This window comes from Musa acuminata, chromosome BXJ3-11, assembly GCF_036884655.1.
Source record: "Musa acuminata AAA Group cultivar baxijiao chromosome BXJ3-11, Cavendish_Baxijiao_AAA, whole genome shotgun sequence".
Lineage (NCBI taxonomy): Eukaryota > Viridiplantae > Streptophyta > Magnoliopsida > Zingiberales > Musaceae > Musa > Musa acuminata.
In genome coordinates, this window is record NC_088359.1 from 24,699,568 (window position 1) to 24,720,327 (window position 20,760).

The following is a 20,760-nucleotide window of genomic DNA, read 5'->3' on the forward strand; positions in this document are numbered from 1 at the left end:
ACTAATATATAAGATCCTTATTTGCTAATGTTGCTGCTCAGTCTGCTCTACAAGTTAGTATCATACTTCATCTAGGCTTTTCTTTTGTAGCACACATTTCTCTGCAGAACTCGTGCAAGCACTGTCACACACACTTCTCTGCAATTTTTTGTGTAAGTTTTTCTATGGTTAAGTCGGTCATAAGTATATTATTTATATCGCTAAAATCGTGCTTATTGTCTTATTTTTCTTGCTTATATTTCTTTATTTGGTTGAATGACAGAGAAGCATAACCATACTACTCTATAGGAAAACAAACCTGAATTGTGCAAAGGTTGTAGCCTATACTGTGGAAAAGAGGTTCTAAGATTGTTCCACAGGTTAAGCAAGAAATAAATTGTCGATGATGATACAGACATCATGAATGCATAAGGTAGGAAGAGCTTGAATGAGACACCCAGTGTATCTGGCACATCTGTGGCATGCAATCTCAGCAAATGATGCCGACTGATACAAACAAGAGGAATCCAACAAACACAAGTTTGAACAATTAATTGTAAAATGTATCTTAAAATTTTTCATTTTTAAAAACGAGGATCACAAGAAAAAAAAAAGATTCAGATAAACCTACAATTCACCCAGAAGGAAAAAATATATCACAAATAGTTGGCTAGACGTATCACAAGCTAAAAAGATAATATCATCGATAGAATTAAAATAATTAATCTATATGATGTTTACAAAATTTCGACTGGGCACCGGCCGGTGAAACCTAACAAACTTTCTTGGTGACAAGATATCAATTGGACTTCTTTGCATTGTTCTCTTGCGCATGAGACTTTTCACCTTTCTTCCCTTCCATGACTTGCTTTATCCCTTCATGGTACCCTTGAATAAAGCTTTTTAGTGCATCTCTGTATGCTGAGGCACGCATCATATACACACGCTGCAAAGCAGGCCTTAATGTCTCCATTCCACCTCGAGCTGCCACTGCAAGATCTTCCGATGTTGATGGTTCTCTTCTTTCAGATGTAGTCTTATCTTGATGACTTCCACCATCGTCATTTGTGACCTTTTTATAGTCATTCGGTCTAAGATCGGGACCAATATCCTGCACCCAGCTAGCAGCATAAAGTCTAGATGCTTCTTTCAAGACACACCATCGCTCTCTCCATGTGAGTTTCCTTCGTTTCTTGATATGTGGGGGATCAGGCAGAGAGGAAGGAAAAGCAATTTCCTTTAGATCATAGCAAACATAATCATATAGTTTCCTACATACCACCCTCAGCTTCATCCTGATCTATCTCAACTCAATGAACCTACATCAATGCAAAAGCAAAATATTAAGCATCACATTTCTACTGCACCTATTTCATTCATCTTGGTAGGCAAGATAACAATGTAATGAAACATAGACCAAGAAATAAGAATAAATCAACATGCAAAGTAATCTTAAAATGTTGCTACTCCCAAAAAAAAAAAAACTCCTTACTCCAAAAGGTATAGAGGACATCACTTGAAGGCCTTCCAATACCACATATTTCTTTTACGCATCTCAAAGGATTTTACAAAGTTCTGCTTATATAATCTCATGCAGACTGAACCAAGTTCTGCAACTTTTACCATTTGGACCAATAAATGTTAGCCAACTAGACGGCTTTAGTAGCATTCAGTACAAATGTCAAAATCACCATCCACAACAACAACCCACAGCAGCATTCAACTATTATCTCCCACAAAGATCGAATCTAAATCATGAGCGGCAAGTAGTTTCACCTGATGTGTGTCTATTCTTACAGAATATTTCTAAAATGTTATCTTCATATTAATATTCTTCTTAAATCTAGTAAAAATTACTAAAACCTCCAAAAGTGATTTTTTTTTTTCCTCCTTGGATATAAGGCTAGAAGAAGCAAGAGATTACAGTAACATATAATGCTTCATAATATGTGGTAAATAAAAAGCAAACAACAGGGCTCCTCTTCCAAAACCTAATATAAAGTTTAAGCTTAGGGGACATAATCTTTATCAACATAAGAGAAGAAAATAGTATTTTCTTATTTGAAACCTTCCATACTATGTCTTAATAAACCATAATACTGTCACATTATTGTTGTTCTTCCAATCCCTCCTCATAGTTTAATGGATAAAGTTATCTAGGATGCAAGCAATAGTTTACTATATGCAGCTGGATGAACTTAACAAACATCTACATGATAAACGTGATTATAACAAATTCAAAGCATCTCAATCAATAATCAATAAGTCTTGTTAGAGAGGATAAATAATTATACTGAGTTGGTCAGGTAGGCGGGCGGGTGATGAACTGAGAGGACCAGTAGTTGCTGACCCAAGAGAGGCAATGGCAGGAGGAGGCGCCAGGCGATTATTTGGGCGACTAAGAGGCGAGTGTTGAACTACTTCTGATCGAGTGAGGAGGAGGATGGGTTTACTTTCACTTCAGTGGTAAATTCGATGGTGAGGACGAGGGTGACGACAAGGAGGGGGCTTCTTGACCGCGCTGTTATTGAAGGCAGTGGAGAGGTAGAAATATAAGCACCATCAACTCGATATGAAGCCTAATCCTGCCCAAACGACTTCAGTGATTTGAGTTGGCTTAGTCATAATCATGAGTTTGAACTCAACCTGGGCCGAGTGAGCTCGGCCGGTCTCTCGAGCCACGATATATAGTTTAACCAATCAAGTATTACTTCGAAGTTTGAAAGCAGCCCCCACTCCTATCCCGATTGCATTGTCGTCCATCGTTCAAGGACACACAAGGTGCACGGACATCGACACTCCTCATAAGTATAGCACATGAGAAGTGGATAGACATGTTAAACGAAGTCAATTTCCAAAGGAACTAGGTAGATTGTACAGGCAACGCACACAACTCCGTTCAAAGAGAGTGAAATTGAAGGGACTTATAACATCGGTGGTCAGTTGTATAATAGCAAAGAGCCCACCACGACATACAAATCCATCACCACTCACATGCTGACACAGTCACCCCGTCGAACCGCTTGTGGCCAACAACAAATAAAAAAGACTCATGTAAAAATTCCTAGCGACCAAGGTTACCCGGCAATTAGGGTTTCTTGACGATGGTCACTTTGGCCGCTAGGGTTTTTCAATGGGGATTAATAATTAACCTAAAATTAATTAAAGAGTTTAATTAATTATCGCCTAGTTAGCCTTTTATATATGTATATATACTATATATATATGTATACATGTATGTATGTGTATATATACATATACATACATATATATGTATACATGTATACATATATATGTATATGTATATGTATATGTATATATATATGTATGCATATGTATATATACACATACATACATACATGCGATGTATGTTGTGAGCGGATGATCATGGACCATGTGTGGATGCTTGTGTATGTATGCGTGTGGTGATTTATTAGGGCCTGCGAGCCTCCTCTCTCTCATTAAATCCAACCTATAACAAAATTGTATCCCCCTCAAATTGTACCTCCCCTCGATGAAATCAAAGTTTCTTATTTGTATAAAATATACATTTTGGGCCTGTATATCTGTAATTAAATTGTAATTGCACGACAAGGTACAACAAGAGCGTGGAGTTGCCAATGGGATCGATGAGGATGAGACAAAAGATCATTGGGCATAGAGATATGCTAAGACACAAAGTTTTTCTTTTTTTTACGATTAAGCCTTTTGGCACAGGCGTGATCATGCTAATTCCTGGTCCATGATCATCTGATGTGAATATTTATATATATACAATATATATTCATTTCTGCACCTACTAGGTATATATATATACATATATATATATATATATATATATATATATACATACACATATATATATATATACATATACATATATATATATATATATATATACATATATATGTGTGTGTGTGTGTGTGTGGTGTTATATTTAGCTATGAGATCAAATCAAATCAAAAAATTCCTCTAGTAATAATATTAAGTCAGTAAATGTGAGATAATGAGATTGACCAATGCGACCTTTCATCATTATAGGCGAAAATTATTTTTCAATATGAGCTGAGTCGGTCGAGTCCCTCAAGGCTTACCTATATTGAGTTTTAAGATTTCGCCTATCATATAGAGATTTCACCGGTGATGTGAGGACATGATACACTTGGTCGAGTCCCTAGAGGGTATATCATCGAATCACACTTATTTTGTAATGATGGTATTAACTTAACTGAGCATCATGGTTGACGAATCCCTCAAGGCCATGATGATTTGGAGACCTAACAAGACGAGAATAGCAAGGAGTTATGATTGACAACAATTCCCCACTCTTTAGGCTTAGTATGATTGGTTAAGCCCCTCGAGGTCATGCCAAGATGCCAATTAGATTCAAATCCATGTTAGAAATCTACTAAAATTTTTTATTCATATGCCAGAGGATGTCGGGTGTTTCGTGAGAAAATAACGAGAGCTTCTTAAGATAAAAGTTCATATCTTAATTTTTAAAAAATAAAAAAGTCTGCTTGTTATTAATTTTCTACTATATCTTTATTTTTCTAAAAAAATATCACTTCCAAACCCCTTACGTTGCATACTTGATGTCAACTGTCTCACTGGTTCGAACTATGTGGATTGGCTCTACAACCTCTACAATTTGAGAATTATTCTCAGTGGAAAAAATCGCATATGTCCTTGATGAGATAATGCCTGAGCTTGGGAAAAGGGCAAGTGAGGAAGAAACTGCTTGCTACATGAAGTATGTAGATGATTCTACTCTAGCTCAATGTTGCATGTTGGCCTCTCTGACTCCCGATTTATAGAGACAACATGAAAAGATGAATGCTAGATCAATCCTTCATCTTCGCAAATTGTTCGAGGAAGAGGGAATGACTCATTTATCCAAGAGTCTCTTACACGCAAGGATGGACTAATGGGGCATCGATTCAAAACCATGTTCTTAAAATGATTGAGTGGATTGATTAGCTATGGGTCTGAGATTGATCCTAAAGGATAACTTGTGTAGATCTCATACTTTAGTCCCTTCTAGATTCCTTTTCACATTTCAAATGAATTTTAGCTTAGGTAATACACACCAATTCCAAGAATTGAAGAAAAAGAATATGCATTACAAAACCTACTGAAATCTCAATCTTAACAATAAGGTGTCATTGCAAATTTGCATATCTATAATGGTTATATATGGAAGAAACCCAATAGAAATTTAACTAGCGGAAGGATGTATATCTGAAACTAAATTCTAAACGAAGGAGAGGCAGACAATTTAAGTGTCTAATCAGTGCCCAATTTATACCTTGAAAGTTAATGTACGAAAATCCCAATCAACATATGCCGTCAAAGTCACCGATATTCCTAAGAACATCATCACCGACGATATAATTTAGACATTTTAACTTTCGAGACTAAAGTTACAAAGAAGAAAGAGCACCAACGAATAACTTACAACTTGAGGGAATTATATAGCATCATAATAACCCAAAGCAGATTGAAGTGGGTGGCGATACACTCAAAAGTCCAAATGACTCAAGTCATTACAATTTCATAACCACTGCATTATATAGTCTGCATCATAAAAAAAATATGATGCTAATAACATTTTATAGATAAATGTACATTCAAAATTATAACTCAACGAAACAGAGTATGTAAAATTGTAATGAAATGAAGACAAGTAATATAGACCACTATATCATCTGCAAAAGAGTGATCTATTTTTTTATCTTAACTCAAAAACAAAGCTGAAAATCTCAAAGACATTTAACAAAACAAGCTTCCATATTGAAAAATCAGAATTATCTTAGTACAGTGATTTAAAAAGCGCTTGGTGCCAAAGCCCAAAAAAGCCTGAGGTGCTAGGCGCTCGCCCGAGCAAAGCAAGACGCTAAAATATAAAAATATATAATATAATTAATAAATATAATTATTTAAATAAAAATATGATCTTAAATTAAAAAATCTTATAGAATCACAAGATCACATTAACAAAAAATCTCAAAATTCAAAAGAATAACAATAATTTCGAATAAATAAAAATCAACAATAAATAAAAAAATATTGTTAATAGTAGACAGTTAACACTATACTGTTAATATACTATTAACAGTATACTATCGAGTCAACGTGAGAAGAGGGAGTAAGAGTAACAGTGGCGACGAGGAGTGGCAGTGGGAGCGGGAGCGGGAGCGGAAGAGACGATAGTGGCAAGCAGCGACAACAACGGTAGTGTCAGCGACGGCGGTAGCGGTAGCAGCGAGCAACAGTAGCGGGGGCGTAGTGTAAGAGTAAGACTGAGACTGCTGAATGCGAGAAGCAGTAGCAGTAGCGGCGCAGGAGCGAGAGCAACAATAATAGCAACGGTAGCATCGGCGACAAGCAACGATAGCAATGACAAGCAGCGACAATGGCAACGACAGCGGATAGAGGCAGAGGCAGCGACAGCAAAGAGGAAATGTCAGCGGCAGAATCGCGAGTAGGGTTAAGGTTGGGGAAGTCGCGAGAGGGATGCTGAGAGGCTGATATCGATGCTTTAGTTGGTTCGATTGAACCAACTAAAGCACCGAAGACCGAACCAGACATAAAACACTGGTTCGGTCGCTTGGTTTAACCCGGGCGCTCGCCCGAAGCACCCGACACTTGGGCTCGGGCGAACGCCCAAGCGGCACCTCTTTGAAGCGAGGTGCTTGGACATGAAACGAGGTGCTCAGGCCTCGCCTCACCCTTGAAACATGGCTCCACTCTTCTTGAGCAAGCCTTCCACCATGCTTCTCTCCACTGGGGAGTCATCCACCACCAACACCCTCACCTCCGACCCTCCTCCAAACATGCTGCCTACATCCTAGATAACTTTGAATTTGTTATAATCATGTTTATCATATAGATGTTTGTCGAGTTCATCCAGTTGTATATAGTAAACTATTTCCTACATCCTAGATAACTTTATCCATTAAACTCTGAGAAGGGATTGAAATAACAATAATAAAGCAATGACATTATGGTCCATTAAGACAGTATAAGAGGTTTCAGATAAGAAAGCAATATTTTCTGATTCAGATAAACACCATTTTTCATTTTCAAAAAAGAGAATCATAGGAAAAAGAAAGATTCAAATAAGCCCACAAGTCACCAAGAGGGAAAAAATAATGACAAATAGTTGGCTAGGCCTGTGACAAGTCAGGAAGATTATATCCTCGATATAATTCAAACAATTAATCTATATGATGTTAACAAAATCTTGATTAGGCATCAGTTGGTAAATACCCGACAATCTTTTCTGATTAAAAGATATCAACTAAACTTCTTTCCTGGTGAAACTCACGTGGAGAGAGCGATGATATGTCTTGAAAGAAGCATCTAGACTTTATGTTGCTAGTTGGGTGCGGGATATTGGTCTCGATCTTAGACCGAATGACTATAAAAAGGTCACAAATGATGATGGTGGACTTCGTCAAGATAAGACTACATCTGAAAGAAGAGAACCATCAACATTGGGAGATCTTGCAATGACAACTTGAGGTGGAATGGAGACATTAAGGCCTGCTATGCAGCATGTGTATACAAAGATGCACTTAAAAGCTTTATATAAGCGTACCAGGAAGGGATAAAACAAGTCATGAAAGGGAAGGAAGGTGAAAAGTCTCAAGCACAAGAGATCGATGCAAAGAAGTTTAATTGATATCTTTTCACCAAGAAAGTTTGTTAAGTATTCACCAGTTGGTGCCTAATCAAAATTTTGTAAACATCATATTGATTAATTGTTTAAATTATGTCAAGGATATTATCTTCCTAGCTTGCGACAAGTCTAGCCAACTATTTGTCATTTTTTTTCCTTTTGGGTGAATTGTGGGCTTATCTAAATCCTTCTTTTTCTTGTGATCCTCTTTTTTGAAAATTAGAAATTGTGTTTATCTGTATCAGAAAATGTTGCTTTCTTATCTGAAACCTCTCATACTGTCTTAATAAACCATAATACCGTTGTATTATTGTTGTTCTACTAATCCCTCCTCCGAGTTTAATAAATAAAGTTATCCAGGATGTAGGTAATAGTTTACTATATGCAGCTGGATAAACTCGACAAACATCCACACGATAAATGTGATTATAATAAATTCAAAGCATTTTGATCAATAATCAATAAGTTTTGTTAGAGAGGATAAATAATTATACTGAGTTGGTCGGGTAAGAGAGCAAGCTATGAACTGAGAGGACTTATAATTGTTGGCTCAAGAGAGGCAATGGCAGGAGGAGGCGCTAAGCGATTATTCGGACGACTAATAGACGAGTGTTGAACTGCTTTTGATCGAGAACGACTCAAGCCTTCAGTGTTTGGCGCAAAAGTACTAAAATGGAAGAGACAAGTAGGAGGGATTTACTCTACTTCAGTGGTAAATTCGATGGTGAGGACGAGGGTGACAGCAAGAAGGGGGCTTCTTGATTGCGCTTTCACCGAAGGCAACGAAGAGGTAGAAATCTGAGCACCGATCGTCTCGATATGAAACCAAATCCTAGCCAAACGAATCCAACGATTTGAGTTGGCTTAGTCAATCACGAGTTTGAACTCAACCTAGCCGAGGGAAACATATGAAAACCATTTTTTAATAGGTTCCCTTTGTGAAAAAATGATTTCCATAGGTTTCCCTTGACCTAGGTTGAGTTCAAACTCGTGATTATGGCTAAGCCAACTCAAATCGTCAGATTCGTTTGGCTAGGATTAGGCTTCATATATGTGATTGTTATAATCACATTTATTGTGTGGATGTTTGTCGAGTTCATCTAATTGCATATAGTAAACTATTGCCTACATCCTAAATAACTTTATTCATTAAACTCGGAGGAGGGATTGGAAGAACAATAATAATGCAACGGTATTATGGTTCATTAAGACATCGTATGGGAGGTTTTAAATAAGAAACAACATTTTTTGATTCAAATAAGTATTATTTTTCATTTTAAAAAAAGGATCACAAGAAAAAGTAACATTTTCTGATTCAGATAAACATGTAGGAATCCCTTACAAAAGCTTACCTGTAGCTTCTTAATGGCAGAGCCATCCTTGTTAAAGTACAACTCTTTGCCATAGCTCTGATCCTAGAATTGCACCTCTTCTGCATTAGCAAGTTCTGCCTTCTGCTGCTTGTTGAACCAGAAGATATGGAAGCAAGTGAAGAGAACTTGGAGAAATTTTCAACAGAAGTCTTGTCGGCATGAAGACAAGTAGCAACACCCAAAGAGCCTATTGTGGACATGGTGCTAAAAGTAGAAGCCATTAAAATGAATGGACCATTATCACCTAGAAACAAAACAGAAAACTGTGAAGGCATACTGTCACAATGACATCACCTACAAAGAAGCTACATAAAAAGAAAACTCTAGATAATCCACAGATTGTTCCAATCTATGAATATGTAGGCAGACATAAACAACTCCTAAATCTTAAAGAAAATGTTGTATTACAAAGTGCAATCAGCAAGGTGAAAACTAAGATCAGCAGATTTAAGCATTGTTGTATCAAGAGTAATTTAATTAGGCTTTTTCTCAGTTAAAGAGAGTTTCAAGTTCACATAACCAATATAATCGTTTCAAAGCAATCTAACAATGACCTTATCAGATGACAATAACTTAAGCTAAAGACACTAACAAACCACATGAGATTTCCAGATTCAGGACAGTTTTGACATTTTACATCTAGATTTTGTTCTGAGGACCTATCCAACAGGTAAGTTCAAATGTTTTGCAAGAAATACTTTGCATAACTATAACAAGCAACTTTCACCAAGATAAAATAATGGGACCTGCTACACTAAGAGTTTCAACATATGCAGATCCAAAGAATTGAGGCACTTCAACAATCAACACAAAAGAAAAAATGAAAAAGAAAAAGCTTGAATAGAAAAAAGAATTAATATTGTGATTCATGTGACAGATAAAATTCATTATCATGCACATGAATTTTAATCAACCTTGGCACCGTATGCTCTAAATCACGGTATTTCGGTACTTATTTCCGAAGAGAAGTACCTTAGTCGATGACTCATACCCACACACAAAATGTTCTTCTTTTTGCACGCAACTAACTACACTCAACTGTTCCACCATGGTCGCGACACCTCCACCAAACCTAGGTGAAAGTCCTTGCTTTCTCTATCTTCTCTTTCACTTACAATTATGCAGTGAATAAACTCGCAACAGATCTTCGACAAGAAACAGAAACATGATCAAATAAAGATGAATCTTTGCACTTAGACAATCACCAAAAATAACAAAATGCGCAGGTCCAACCACACCATGCTTCACTCATAACAACGAAAACCCTCTTCGCACCGCATGCACGAACGCTCTCGCACAACTACGAGAACTGCCAAAACCTCACATTTTACCCAAGGACATGCAAAAACACTCATTTACCCAAGGAAATCGAAGCTAGACCTAGAAAGCATCACCACCATACCACTTATTTGAGGAAAAAGAGAACGGAGAAGAGGAAATAGAGAATGACAACGACCTACGTCCGCGAGAGGATTTAGGAGGAGAGATAGGAGATAACCACGCTAATTTGCGATGGCGAGATGATCATGGTGGCAGGGGGTAGGAGTTGGGCCGTGGATTTGCTTTTGCATAGAGCAAACTGCAGAGGGTGAAGAGGAATAAATGAGGTTTTATTTGAAGGTTTCGCGGGGGGCCGATCTGGACCGTCGGAACACGGTTCCCGTCCGATTCCCCCCTTAGCGCTAATGGAACTCTCTTGAAGTATGGGGAAGGATCTCTATGTCAACGCACGAATCTTTACTCGTACCCACCAGTCATTAAGAGTCAACCTTTTCATCGGCATCGTATTGATTCAACTTCAACTCCCAAACACCGTAATTTATTGCCCAAGTTCAGGTTTGACTAGAGACACGTCTTCTAGTTGTATTTATGATATATTTCGATGATGTATTTTATTTTCTCATGATTTTATTTGAGTTTACGATATATATATATATATATATATATATATATATATATATATATATATATATATATATATATATATATATATATATAATAATAAAAATAAGATACTAATATGAGATCTTATGATAAATTATCAAAATTAATTTAATCAAAATTATATATTTTATAAACTATTATTTTTTAATCAAATATGAAAGTTAATCTTTAACAAATGAAAAAAAGAATCATTTTTTAACTACTCAGATCTATATTCATTTTTTAACTACTCAGATCATTTTTTTAGCAATGATAGCTCTACGACTCAAATATTCACAGTCATCTTCTCCTCTTTCGCCCGCTCTGACTAGGCTCGCAATGCAACGTTGGCTCATGAGAACTGGCTGATCAGCACCCCTGCGTCCCGTAAGGGGTCGACGACTGTCGTCATGTAATGATAATGCTGTGAGAAATCAAAGTCAATCAGAGGAAACGAAGGAAACAACTAGAAGCACCCGAGCAAGCACTCTCACCAGGACTTCATGGCGGAAGCAAAGATCCGCCAACCCCTCCGTCGAGCAACGATACACTAGCCCAGCCAATGCCAGGCTTGGAGCCATGATCCCAAACGTTGCAACATCAACAACCAGAAACGAGGACGGCGCCGGCCTAGCAACAATTTCTTCCGGAGGCTCAGGGGCCAGATCAGACAAGGGCCTCAAGAAAGCCCTAACCACGGGATCGCGATCCCGTACAACCGCGGGATCAAGATCCCTAGCAGAGGACGCTAGAGAAAGTGGAATTTTAACCAAAGGATTCGGCTTTGCTCTAGGAGGACCCCCGGAGGCTTTGATGGAGGGGTCGTGGGGGGAACCTCGAGCCCATGCTGGCCGCTTGCCCGCTGACATCCCCTCGCCGAGTCCGGAGGTAGGAGTCAAAAGGCACGATCTCTTCATCACCCGGAGGTCCACCCTTGCTCGGAGAATACCATGTTAATGTCGGAAGCACATCGAAAAGATGCAGCGGTGGAAGAACAAAAGGAATAGCCATACCAGATGAAGCCGGTGAAGAGGCGACCTCCATCAAACAACCTCCTATCGCTCTATGGCCCCTGAGGCAAAAAGCTCTCGTATTTTCTCCAGACTCTTGGCCTCCACCACAGATAGGGAGGGCAGTGCATTATCAACGATATGCGCCCCCCACGCTACAAGGAAGCCCCAGTCGCCATCACCATCGACAACGAAGTATTGACCCCTCCACCCCTTTGCACAAGAGTTCGCCCCGCTGATTATGAATCCCGCACTATGAGACAGGTAGTAGCTACTCGATCCTCGGCTCAACCGAAAGCACGAGCAGAGCAGCTCGCAAAACAACGCCATCCCCGTGCGATCACATGCCCTGAGGAAAGCCCTCACGAAACGATAAGAGTTGGGCGCCATCTGAGACCGCGAAATCCACCAATACCCCAAGCAGGCAACCACCAATACCCCAAGCAGGCAACCACCATGGGAGAAAGGGGGAGACGCGAGCCCGCCTCTAAAGCATCCAAGGAGAGGCAAAACCCCCGGCAGAATTGATGGACCTGGGCACAGCGAGGATAATCTCTGGTGGGACCTGGAAGCGGTCCTATAGCTCCTCCAGTTGCCGGGAGGTTACCATAGAACCGCAATCATGGGTCTCCTCCAATTGTCAAGAGGTTACCACGAAACCGCAATCATGGGTCTCCCCGAAGTCCTGAGAGATTGAAGGAGCATTGAAGGGTTGGCTCCCCGAAGAGGAGCTCACGTCGACCACGTTTCGCAAGGAAGTGGCTGACTTCTTCGCCCCCCGCCGACGCTTGGAGGTCCGACGAAAGGCAATAGGAAGGTTATCATCAGAAGAAGGCATCCCCATGGGAGAGGTCACCGTCTAGTTTGAGGAAGAAGATATCCTGGGACTAGACTAGATGGAACAGCCGAGCAATGGAGAAAATTGAGACAAAAAGTACCAGAAGGACCCAAGAGCATCCCAAGCGCCAGATGGGAGAAACCAAATCAAAGACAAAGTCCGCTAAGCTCTACAGCCAAAGCTTATAAAAACAGACGCGGACCCACGAATCGACGCGACTATTCAAACATTATGCCCACAGAACTGGCCTCTCAACGGGCAAGGACGCAGCATCTCATCATGAGGACGAAGATGCCACGTCAAAAAGAGTCAGGGCGCGCCAGCAGCTGCCACAGATTTAACTTCCCGCATGAAGATGAAGCTTCCCGTATACAGATGCCTTCCCAACTCGACTCAGCCAATCCTTGCCGACTAAGCCTCGGCCAGTCCCAGCCGACTAAGTCTCGACCAGTCTCGGCCAACTAAGTCTCGACCAGTCTCGACCAATCCTAGCTGACTAAGCCTCGACCAATCCTTGCTAACTAAGTCTCGATCAGCCCTCGCCGACTAAGCCTCGACCAGTCCTTGTCGACTAAGTATCAGCCAATCCTCGCCGATTGAGCCTTGACCAGTCCTCACCGACTGAGCCTCAACCAGTCCTCGCTGACTAAGCCTAGACTAGCTCTTGCCGACTAAGTCTCGACCAGCCCTCGTCGACTAAGCCTCGGCTAACTCTTGCCGACTAAGTTTCGACCAGCACTCGCCGACTAAGTTTCGGCCAGCCCTTGCAACTAAGTTTCGACCAACCCTTGCCGACTAAATTTCAACCAGCCCTTGCCGACTACGCCTCGGTCAGTCCATCGCCTCAACGCGATCAAGCAAACCTCGTAGCAGGTCCCTTCTTCCGCTTCAAACACGAGCAAGCCAAACCCCACGACAGGTGCATTCTCCCGCTACCACTTGATCGAACAAACCTTATGGCAGGTGCATTCTCCCGCTTCCACGCGGTTGAATAGACCTCACGGCAGGTGCATTCTCCTGCTTCAATGTGGTCGAGCCGAACTTCCCAACAGGACCATTCATTCGCTTCAACGCGATCGAACCCAACTCCCCAACAAATACATTATCCCGCTCAAGAGCAATCAAACCAATCCTACATCAAACGATCCACCGCCCCAAATCAAAACAAGCAGACACCCCAACGAAGGGACACCATCCGCCTTGCAAATAGTTGATCACAAAAAAACCACGCCCCAGCTAGCCTTCGCCAACCCTGTATCAGCCATCCCTATCGAGCACACCTTGCTCGGCCCACCTGACCATGCCTCAGCCAATCCTTGCCGAAGACCAAACTTGCGACGAGGTAATCCACCCAGTCAATGGGACTGAGGACTCGACCCACAGAAGCCCCAACTCGTGCCCCACGATTCTCCTGTGGCATAACTCCTTTAGGGGGGAGAGAATGATATAGCATATTTCAACCACGATATGAAGACTTAGCATGATGTCCCTAAGCCAATGTGTCGGGCAGAGCCTACTCAACATCATGAGCCCGAGGCTAGTCAGTCACTTGATGCCATCCCTTTGCACCCACTTCGCTCCAGGCCATATGGGGTGACGCGACCATGTACCGGGCCACACAAAAGGCAGGAAGCAGCACCGAACGAGACTACATTGAGTAGACCAGACGGCGCCTGCACCCCACATACGGGCCAACCACCCGCGACGTCAGCGGGTATTAAATACCCGCGTACGATGACGACCAAGGATCATTAAGGCTGCTACAATCGCACGCAGGAACAAGTATAAAAGCTACCCTCAGGAACAATGCTGGGGGAGGACCTGGCACACACGCACGTTCCAACTCTCCCATCTCCAACTCTTGCTAGCTTAAGCATCGAAGGGATCGGGTCGAGAAGTCCCTTTCCGACACCGACCTGTATGCAGGAACACGATGAACGACAAAAGGAGTGATCTTCAACCTACAACCCGACGAACCTGGGTCACGGCCTTTCAACCGACTTCACGTCAATACGCTCCAGCTCAGAGATCATGCTGGTCATCTTGCGCACTCGGGACGAGCCAAGCCATGCTGACACCTCAGCTACGGCATAAAGGTGCAAAACACCCTGCATTAGTACGTATGAAGATGGATTGAGATGCATCTCTAAAACATGTGTGGCTTTCACTTTCACGTGAAAGCGATAGGGTGAAGGGATGAGATCATGAGTGAGTGATGAAACATTAACCACAAACAAACTGCTCAATACGAATCAAATGCACTATCAAAGACTTTGATGATTAGGGATTCAGATGAATAGGAAGACAGATTTCTAACTAAGCGTGAAAGTTGCGAACCTCATGGATTTCATCCATACGGCAGCAACCACCAAATTTTCCATACGATCGAAACAAGACGATCCAGGAATCAATATTTAGCACTTCATACCATGTTTGTGCTTCGATCTCAGAGAAGCACAGATAAGTTGAGCAGTAACAAATCTAATTAGAAAGCGAGATATAATCGCCAAACAGATCCATGAGACCCGATATATCTAAAAGAGAATAAAGAACGGACACATGTAGAAGAGATATAAAAACATCCTTTCTTGGTCAGAGAGATATAATCCACTCTAACGCCAAAGAAAGCAGAGGACATGAGATGGAACGAGGGATCGTTTACCGTGTTACTTACCGAAGTAAGCCGACATCGTTGTTCGATCGGAGGATGAAGACGACGAAAGAACAATAACAAAGGGGAAGAGGACGGACAGGGAATGAGGAGAACGGCGGCCGTAAATACGCTACGAAGAGAGCGGGGAAGATTCGAGAATGGCAATGGCGAGCCTCTCGACCACGTGGGCTTTGGAGGCCCAACATCGAGAGGCTCTCTGTGGGCGCCCATTCGAGTGCGCGCAAATCACGTGACACGATATATAAGAAAATTTTGCCGCATTGATGAGCGAGGTAGTAACATTACTGTTATGCAATTAATTGCGCACCCAATGTGGATGGAGGCAACGTGATGGCGTCACCATGGACAACAGGAGCCATGCATTGACCCACATCCCATAAAGGTAATATTTGATGATAAAAATAATTATTAAAAATATTTATTATAGAAGTAAAATTTTTTTAAATATATTAATATGTCACTCTCAAATTAAAAGAAAGAATTTTCCTCAACTGAATAGAAGAGAAAAATTTTCTAGTATAATCAAAGAAACCTTATCTTCTATCAATATCTTCTGTCGATGTCAATACTACTGCAAGATCAATTCGTAGACTAAGATTAATTTAACAAAAGACATGACTTGTGTTTCTTGTTATTCTCTTCAAAATACATTATATTTCATACATTTCAAACACCACGTGGGTCTTTTTTTTTTTCAATGTGATGGTACCATTTTTTGCCACCATAATCACATATTTTATTTTAACAAATGATATTTTAATCTTTTTATATGGCATGTGAGTTCCAATTCTATATGCCATGAAGGAAAATGCTAAATTTTATAAAAAAATGTTTTAAGTTTTTATTTAATAACCGAATCTTTTAGGATGAATGATTATCCAATGAAAATATTTATCATATGTATAACATGGCTTAACCAAAATCATTTTTGGTAGAATATTTTGCTATCCTATGCTTTGCGCAATAGGAATTACAAACCGAAAACAATTTTACAATTTATACAAATTTGATTGCAACGAAAATAGACAGATGTATAACATCAAATTTCAATCTGTGGACAGATAGAAACGTGTTTCACAAATTAAAACAAATAATAAGTATTTCCTATATGCCTTATTGTCACGACCTTAGCTGATTTTGCCTAAGCCGTGCGGCACCCTTGCGTGTCCGTCCGCAAAGGTCAGCCTCCCCGAAGCCTCTCATTGTCCCTTAGGACCACCAAAAGAGAGAACGGGTTAGAGAGAACGCCTCAAACGGGATCCACAAGCAAACATGCCCGAAAAACACTTCATAGACAATGCAAATTACAAACAGACTTTACAAGCTCTGAACAGTGGCACAACAAAGGGTAAAATGGTCCATTACAGACCGAAAAGCTCTCGCACGTGTCCACATGACACAACCTTTATTTACAAGCCTAAAGAGGCCACCAACCCAACTAAAATGGGACTTATAAGCCTTCGGCTGCCCCTCTACACACTGTACAAGGCATGAACATGCCAACAGACACGGACAGATATAAGCATTACATCAAACATCCTGTTTCAAAGTTTGTCCGTGACATTCTCCCCCACTTATCCCTTCGACGTCCTCGTCGAAGCCTTTGTGAACACTGCAACTCTTCGCCTTTGCTGAGTCTTCAATCTTCTGCTCCAACTGCAATGCGCCTCCTGGCTCCCAGCTGCTCTCCGCTGCTGTTTTTGAGTAGTCGAACCTTTGATCCGCCATGCTGCTTCAACTCGCCAATGACTCTGACTCTGGTGTGGGGTTGGCTGAGTTGTGTTGATCCTTGTTGATTCCTGCGGATCTCCCAGATGAAGGAAAAGACCATCCTTACTGCGCCAGTCTCTCAAAATTTTCACATGCTGTTTGAACTGGGTGGATGCTTGTTGGAGCTTTAACGAGCATCGCCTCGCAAACTTCTGAAGTTTTGGGTCCTTCCTCCACAAAATCTGCTCATTGACTCTTCTTTCAGTTAGTTGCCACATCCAAGTAGGTTCGCATCACTTCCGCTTTCGATTGCCATTTCGTTGGGAAATGAGGCGGACAATCTACTCTCAGTAGCACTGATCACCGTTGGTGAGGATTTGACAACTGTTGTCTTTCATTATCTTCGAAGGGTCTTTGAACTTGTGCAGAGCTCCTCTGCTGGATAGATAAGAGAATTGGGGTACTCGGTTTCGCCCATTCTCTTAAGAGTTGAGAAGGCAAAGGTTACTTGACTTCGCCCGCCTCCTCGAGGTTGTACTTCATGCATCGAGCTGGTTACTGGTCTTCGCCTGCTCTTTGCTCACACTTCTGAAACACTTGAAGTGTTTGCACTCCTTGCATTGAGTTAGCTACTGTGATTCACCTTCTCAATGCCATCGAACTTCTGGAATGCGGGAAGTTTTCACCCCAACTTAGAGTAATTCTCTGATAGATGAGGTCGCCTCTGGGATTGTACCGTCTTCTCCATCAACCCTGCCGCCTACTCCATTGAGTAGCAAAGGTACAGCACCGCGTACTGCCTGCTTCGTTCCTTGGTTGTGCACTCTTGCATGACCCGAAGTCCTTCACTTACGGCTGTCTTGATGAGAAGCACACTGACACCGGTTTTACGAAGTTCCTCGGCCTCTGCCCTTCAGCCTTGTCCCGGTACTTGGAGATTGCCTCTGCATGCTCCACCTCCTCGGCCCCTTTCACGACCAAACACTCTCCCTCCGTGAGAGCAAGGGATCTGTGACTTTCACGGAAGTCCCGCCTCTGCGGTACCATGGCGCTACCATGCCCATGGCACTACTATCCGTCGCCTCGCCTCTGAATCCCTTTTCTTCATGATCAGTAGAGATGTCTCCGTGGCACTCCTCTGAGGCCACCTCCATTCTAACTGATGCTTGATTTTGGGTAGCTAAGTCCCTCTGGACTCGTCGTCGCTTCCTCGCCCCTTTCGACCCCCTGCTTCAACACCTCTGTGTTCTCCAAGCAGCTCCTTCTGGTCGATGGAAAGACAGACTGCACTCCCATGCATGGCCTCTGCCATCGCATTGTAGGGTTTGCACCGATTCTGTTCTCCATAGCTTCCTTGGTAGCAACGTTCGCTTACTCGGCCTTGTCCTCTGACTTGCCGGGCTCCTTAAAGCGAATATGAGCTCTGGAGCAGTCCAACTCTCCAGCTGCTTCGATCATACCTCTGCATGATCAAGTCCCTCCCATGGAACTCACTGGTACTTGCATTCGAACTTTTCCCTTGGTGGAACCCAGCCCCCATATGCTGATGACCAAGGTTTTCATCCGATGCAAAATTCGGTGCACGCCCGGAAGACCCGCCTCTGCGGTACCATGGCCTTCACTCCTTGAATCCATAGCCCTTCTTGCCGTCGTGTTGTTCACCAAAGCGGAGCTCCCAGTAGCTCCCGATCATACCTCCATATGATCACATCCCTCACGGGACACTATCGTGTGTATCGCATTGCCACGAACTGTTCCACCACGATCCGCTGCACCATGTCGCCTCCTGGTGACATCTCCATTGCATTCTGATCCTTGTGGAATAAACTCAAATTGTGAACCCTCCATGTGTGGCCTCTGCCAATACATCGCCAGGTCTCTTCCACCTTCGAGTTTGTTCACTCCTTTGGCAATCGACCTTCATCCACCCACTCTTGGGTCACACCTAGATGAAGCACCGCTCTAGGACAGTCCGTCGCCTAGTAGCTCCCGAAGTCCCCCGACTTCACTACAATTGGTGCACCATTGCCTGGATCCTGGGCCTCTGCCCCTACCAGCACAATCTCTGCTGCGCACCGCTTCCTTCATAGCAACTCGAATGGCAACACTATGGCATATTCTTCAAGAGTACCCGCCTCTGCGTCCTCTTGCCCCGTGCTAAGGCCTTCTGAACCCAACTTCGCCTCCACAAATTGAGTCGCCTTAGTTCCTCCCTCAAATGCTTCTCCGAGATAAGGTGCATGTGCCCCGAAGCCCCCCTTCGTCTTTGGCACCATGCAAGATGAGTCCGCTCCAACAGAATGAATGGCCCATGGAACAACATGATCCTACTCTTGCCTCTGCAAGAGTCCATGTCCTTGACCTCTGTCTAAGGAAAGCACTGTGCCTCTGCTCCATGTTCCACCTTCTATGCTGGCTCCCTTCATGTGGCTTGGGTACTTCGCCAAGTTACACCCAAGTTGCCCCGCTCCTCGCTTCTGCATTGAGTCGATGGTGGCCCTCGTGCCCACCATTCCACGGGTCAGCCCTCCCTTGAGTCTGATTTCATATCGACTCCAAGTGTGCCTTCATTTGTGTTGCTCCCCCACTTGATCTCGCAATGCATCCACCAATGCATTCTCTCAAGCGAGATCATGCGACGACTCCTCGCCGCTTGCTCAGTCCATCGAGCTTCGTGGAGTTGTTGTTTATTGAGGTACTCCTCCTCAACATGTGAAGTCCGTCTCACATGATTCTCCCTCTAGAGAGCCGGGACTTATCCCTCCTGGATAACTGTCCCATTGGAGCAACATCTCTCTTCGTTTCGGAGACCACCATCCCCTTGGACTACTCCGATCTACTGAACAAACTGTGCATTGCTCTGCCTCCTGCAAACGCACTTGCTAGATTGCGACTCCCCGTCAATACAGCCCCCACTGCACCCCTCAAGGCCTAGCAACATGCTGAACTCGTTGCATAATTCAGCCTCCTACGGACGTATCCTTCACAAGCCGAAGAGAAAGTTTCAATGCTCCATGGCGCCGAGTCTCGACCGCCTTGGGATGGCCACGAACATTCCGTCGTCCGCATACAAGCCCATGCATGAGTACCAAATTCTTCGAGTTAGCAATTCCCCTCACCTCTGTGAGCTTTGCATAACTCTTTTGGTCGTTGAGCAACTCATTCCACCTTGGATGGTCTCATTCTTGCCAAGCGCCTCGCTTGCCTAGAGCACCATCAAGTATAGTTGTCAACGTTGAGCCGTAGCTCAAACTCAGCCACCCCAACCTTTGTGCGCTCCAAATTCTTCCAAGCTTGCCTGTTCTCGTGGTGCCTCTTGCGCGAAGGGTTGGCCATTCCTCTGAATGCCAATCTCAGATGCCCGCTCCTCTGAGCGACTCCTTTCCCTACATCTCTATGCCCGTTTTCCCTCAAACGGTCGCGCGTGTGCTGACTGCCCTCAACGCAGCCCCGCTAGGTCCCCCACGTTTGCATGTCAAGTGTTTCTATGAGTGCTTGTCCCGCTCTGATACCACATGTCACGACCTTAGCTGGTTTTGCCTAAGCCGTGCGGCACCCTTGCGTGTCCG

General features: G+C 42.8%; 1 protein-coding gene across 10 annotated transcripts; it reads right to left on the minus strand.

Moving 5' to 3' along the window:
* Nucleotides 1–661: 661 nt before the first annotated feature.
* LOC103971385 (uncharacterized) lies at nucleotides 662–15,662 on the minus strand. 10 transcript variants are annotated; one of them, XM_065173320.1, is made up of 5 exons: nucleotides 15,482–15,623; nucleotides 11,973–14,915; nucleotides 11,454–11,892; nucleotides 9,016–11,383; nucleotides 662–1,298 (listed from the first exon to the last, which is right to left on the minus strand). In XM_065173320.1, the coding sequence occupies exons 3-4, from the start codon at nucleotides 11,874–11,876 to the stop codon at nucleotides 11,312–11,314; spliced, it is 495 nt and encodes a 164-aa protein (XP_065029392.1). In that variant the 5' UTR covers nucleotides 11,877–11,892; nucleotides 11,973–14,915; nucleotides 15,482–15,623; the 3' UTR covers nucleotides 662–1,298; nucleotides 9,016–11,311. The 10 variants fall into 10 exon arrangements, with proteins under 10 accessions (XP_065029392.1, XP_065029394.1, XP_065029397.1 ...); XM_065173322.1 differs by having other exon boundaries at nucleotides 11,973–14,890; nucleotides 15,482–15,586; XM_065173325.1 differs by lacking the exon at nucleotides 11,454–11,892 and having other exon boundaries at nucleotides 9,016–9,280; nucleotides 14,785–14,915.
* Nucleotides 15,663–20,760: the final 5,098 nt, after the last annotated feature.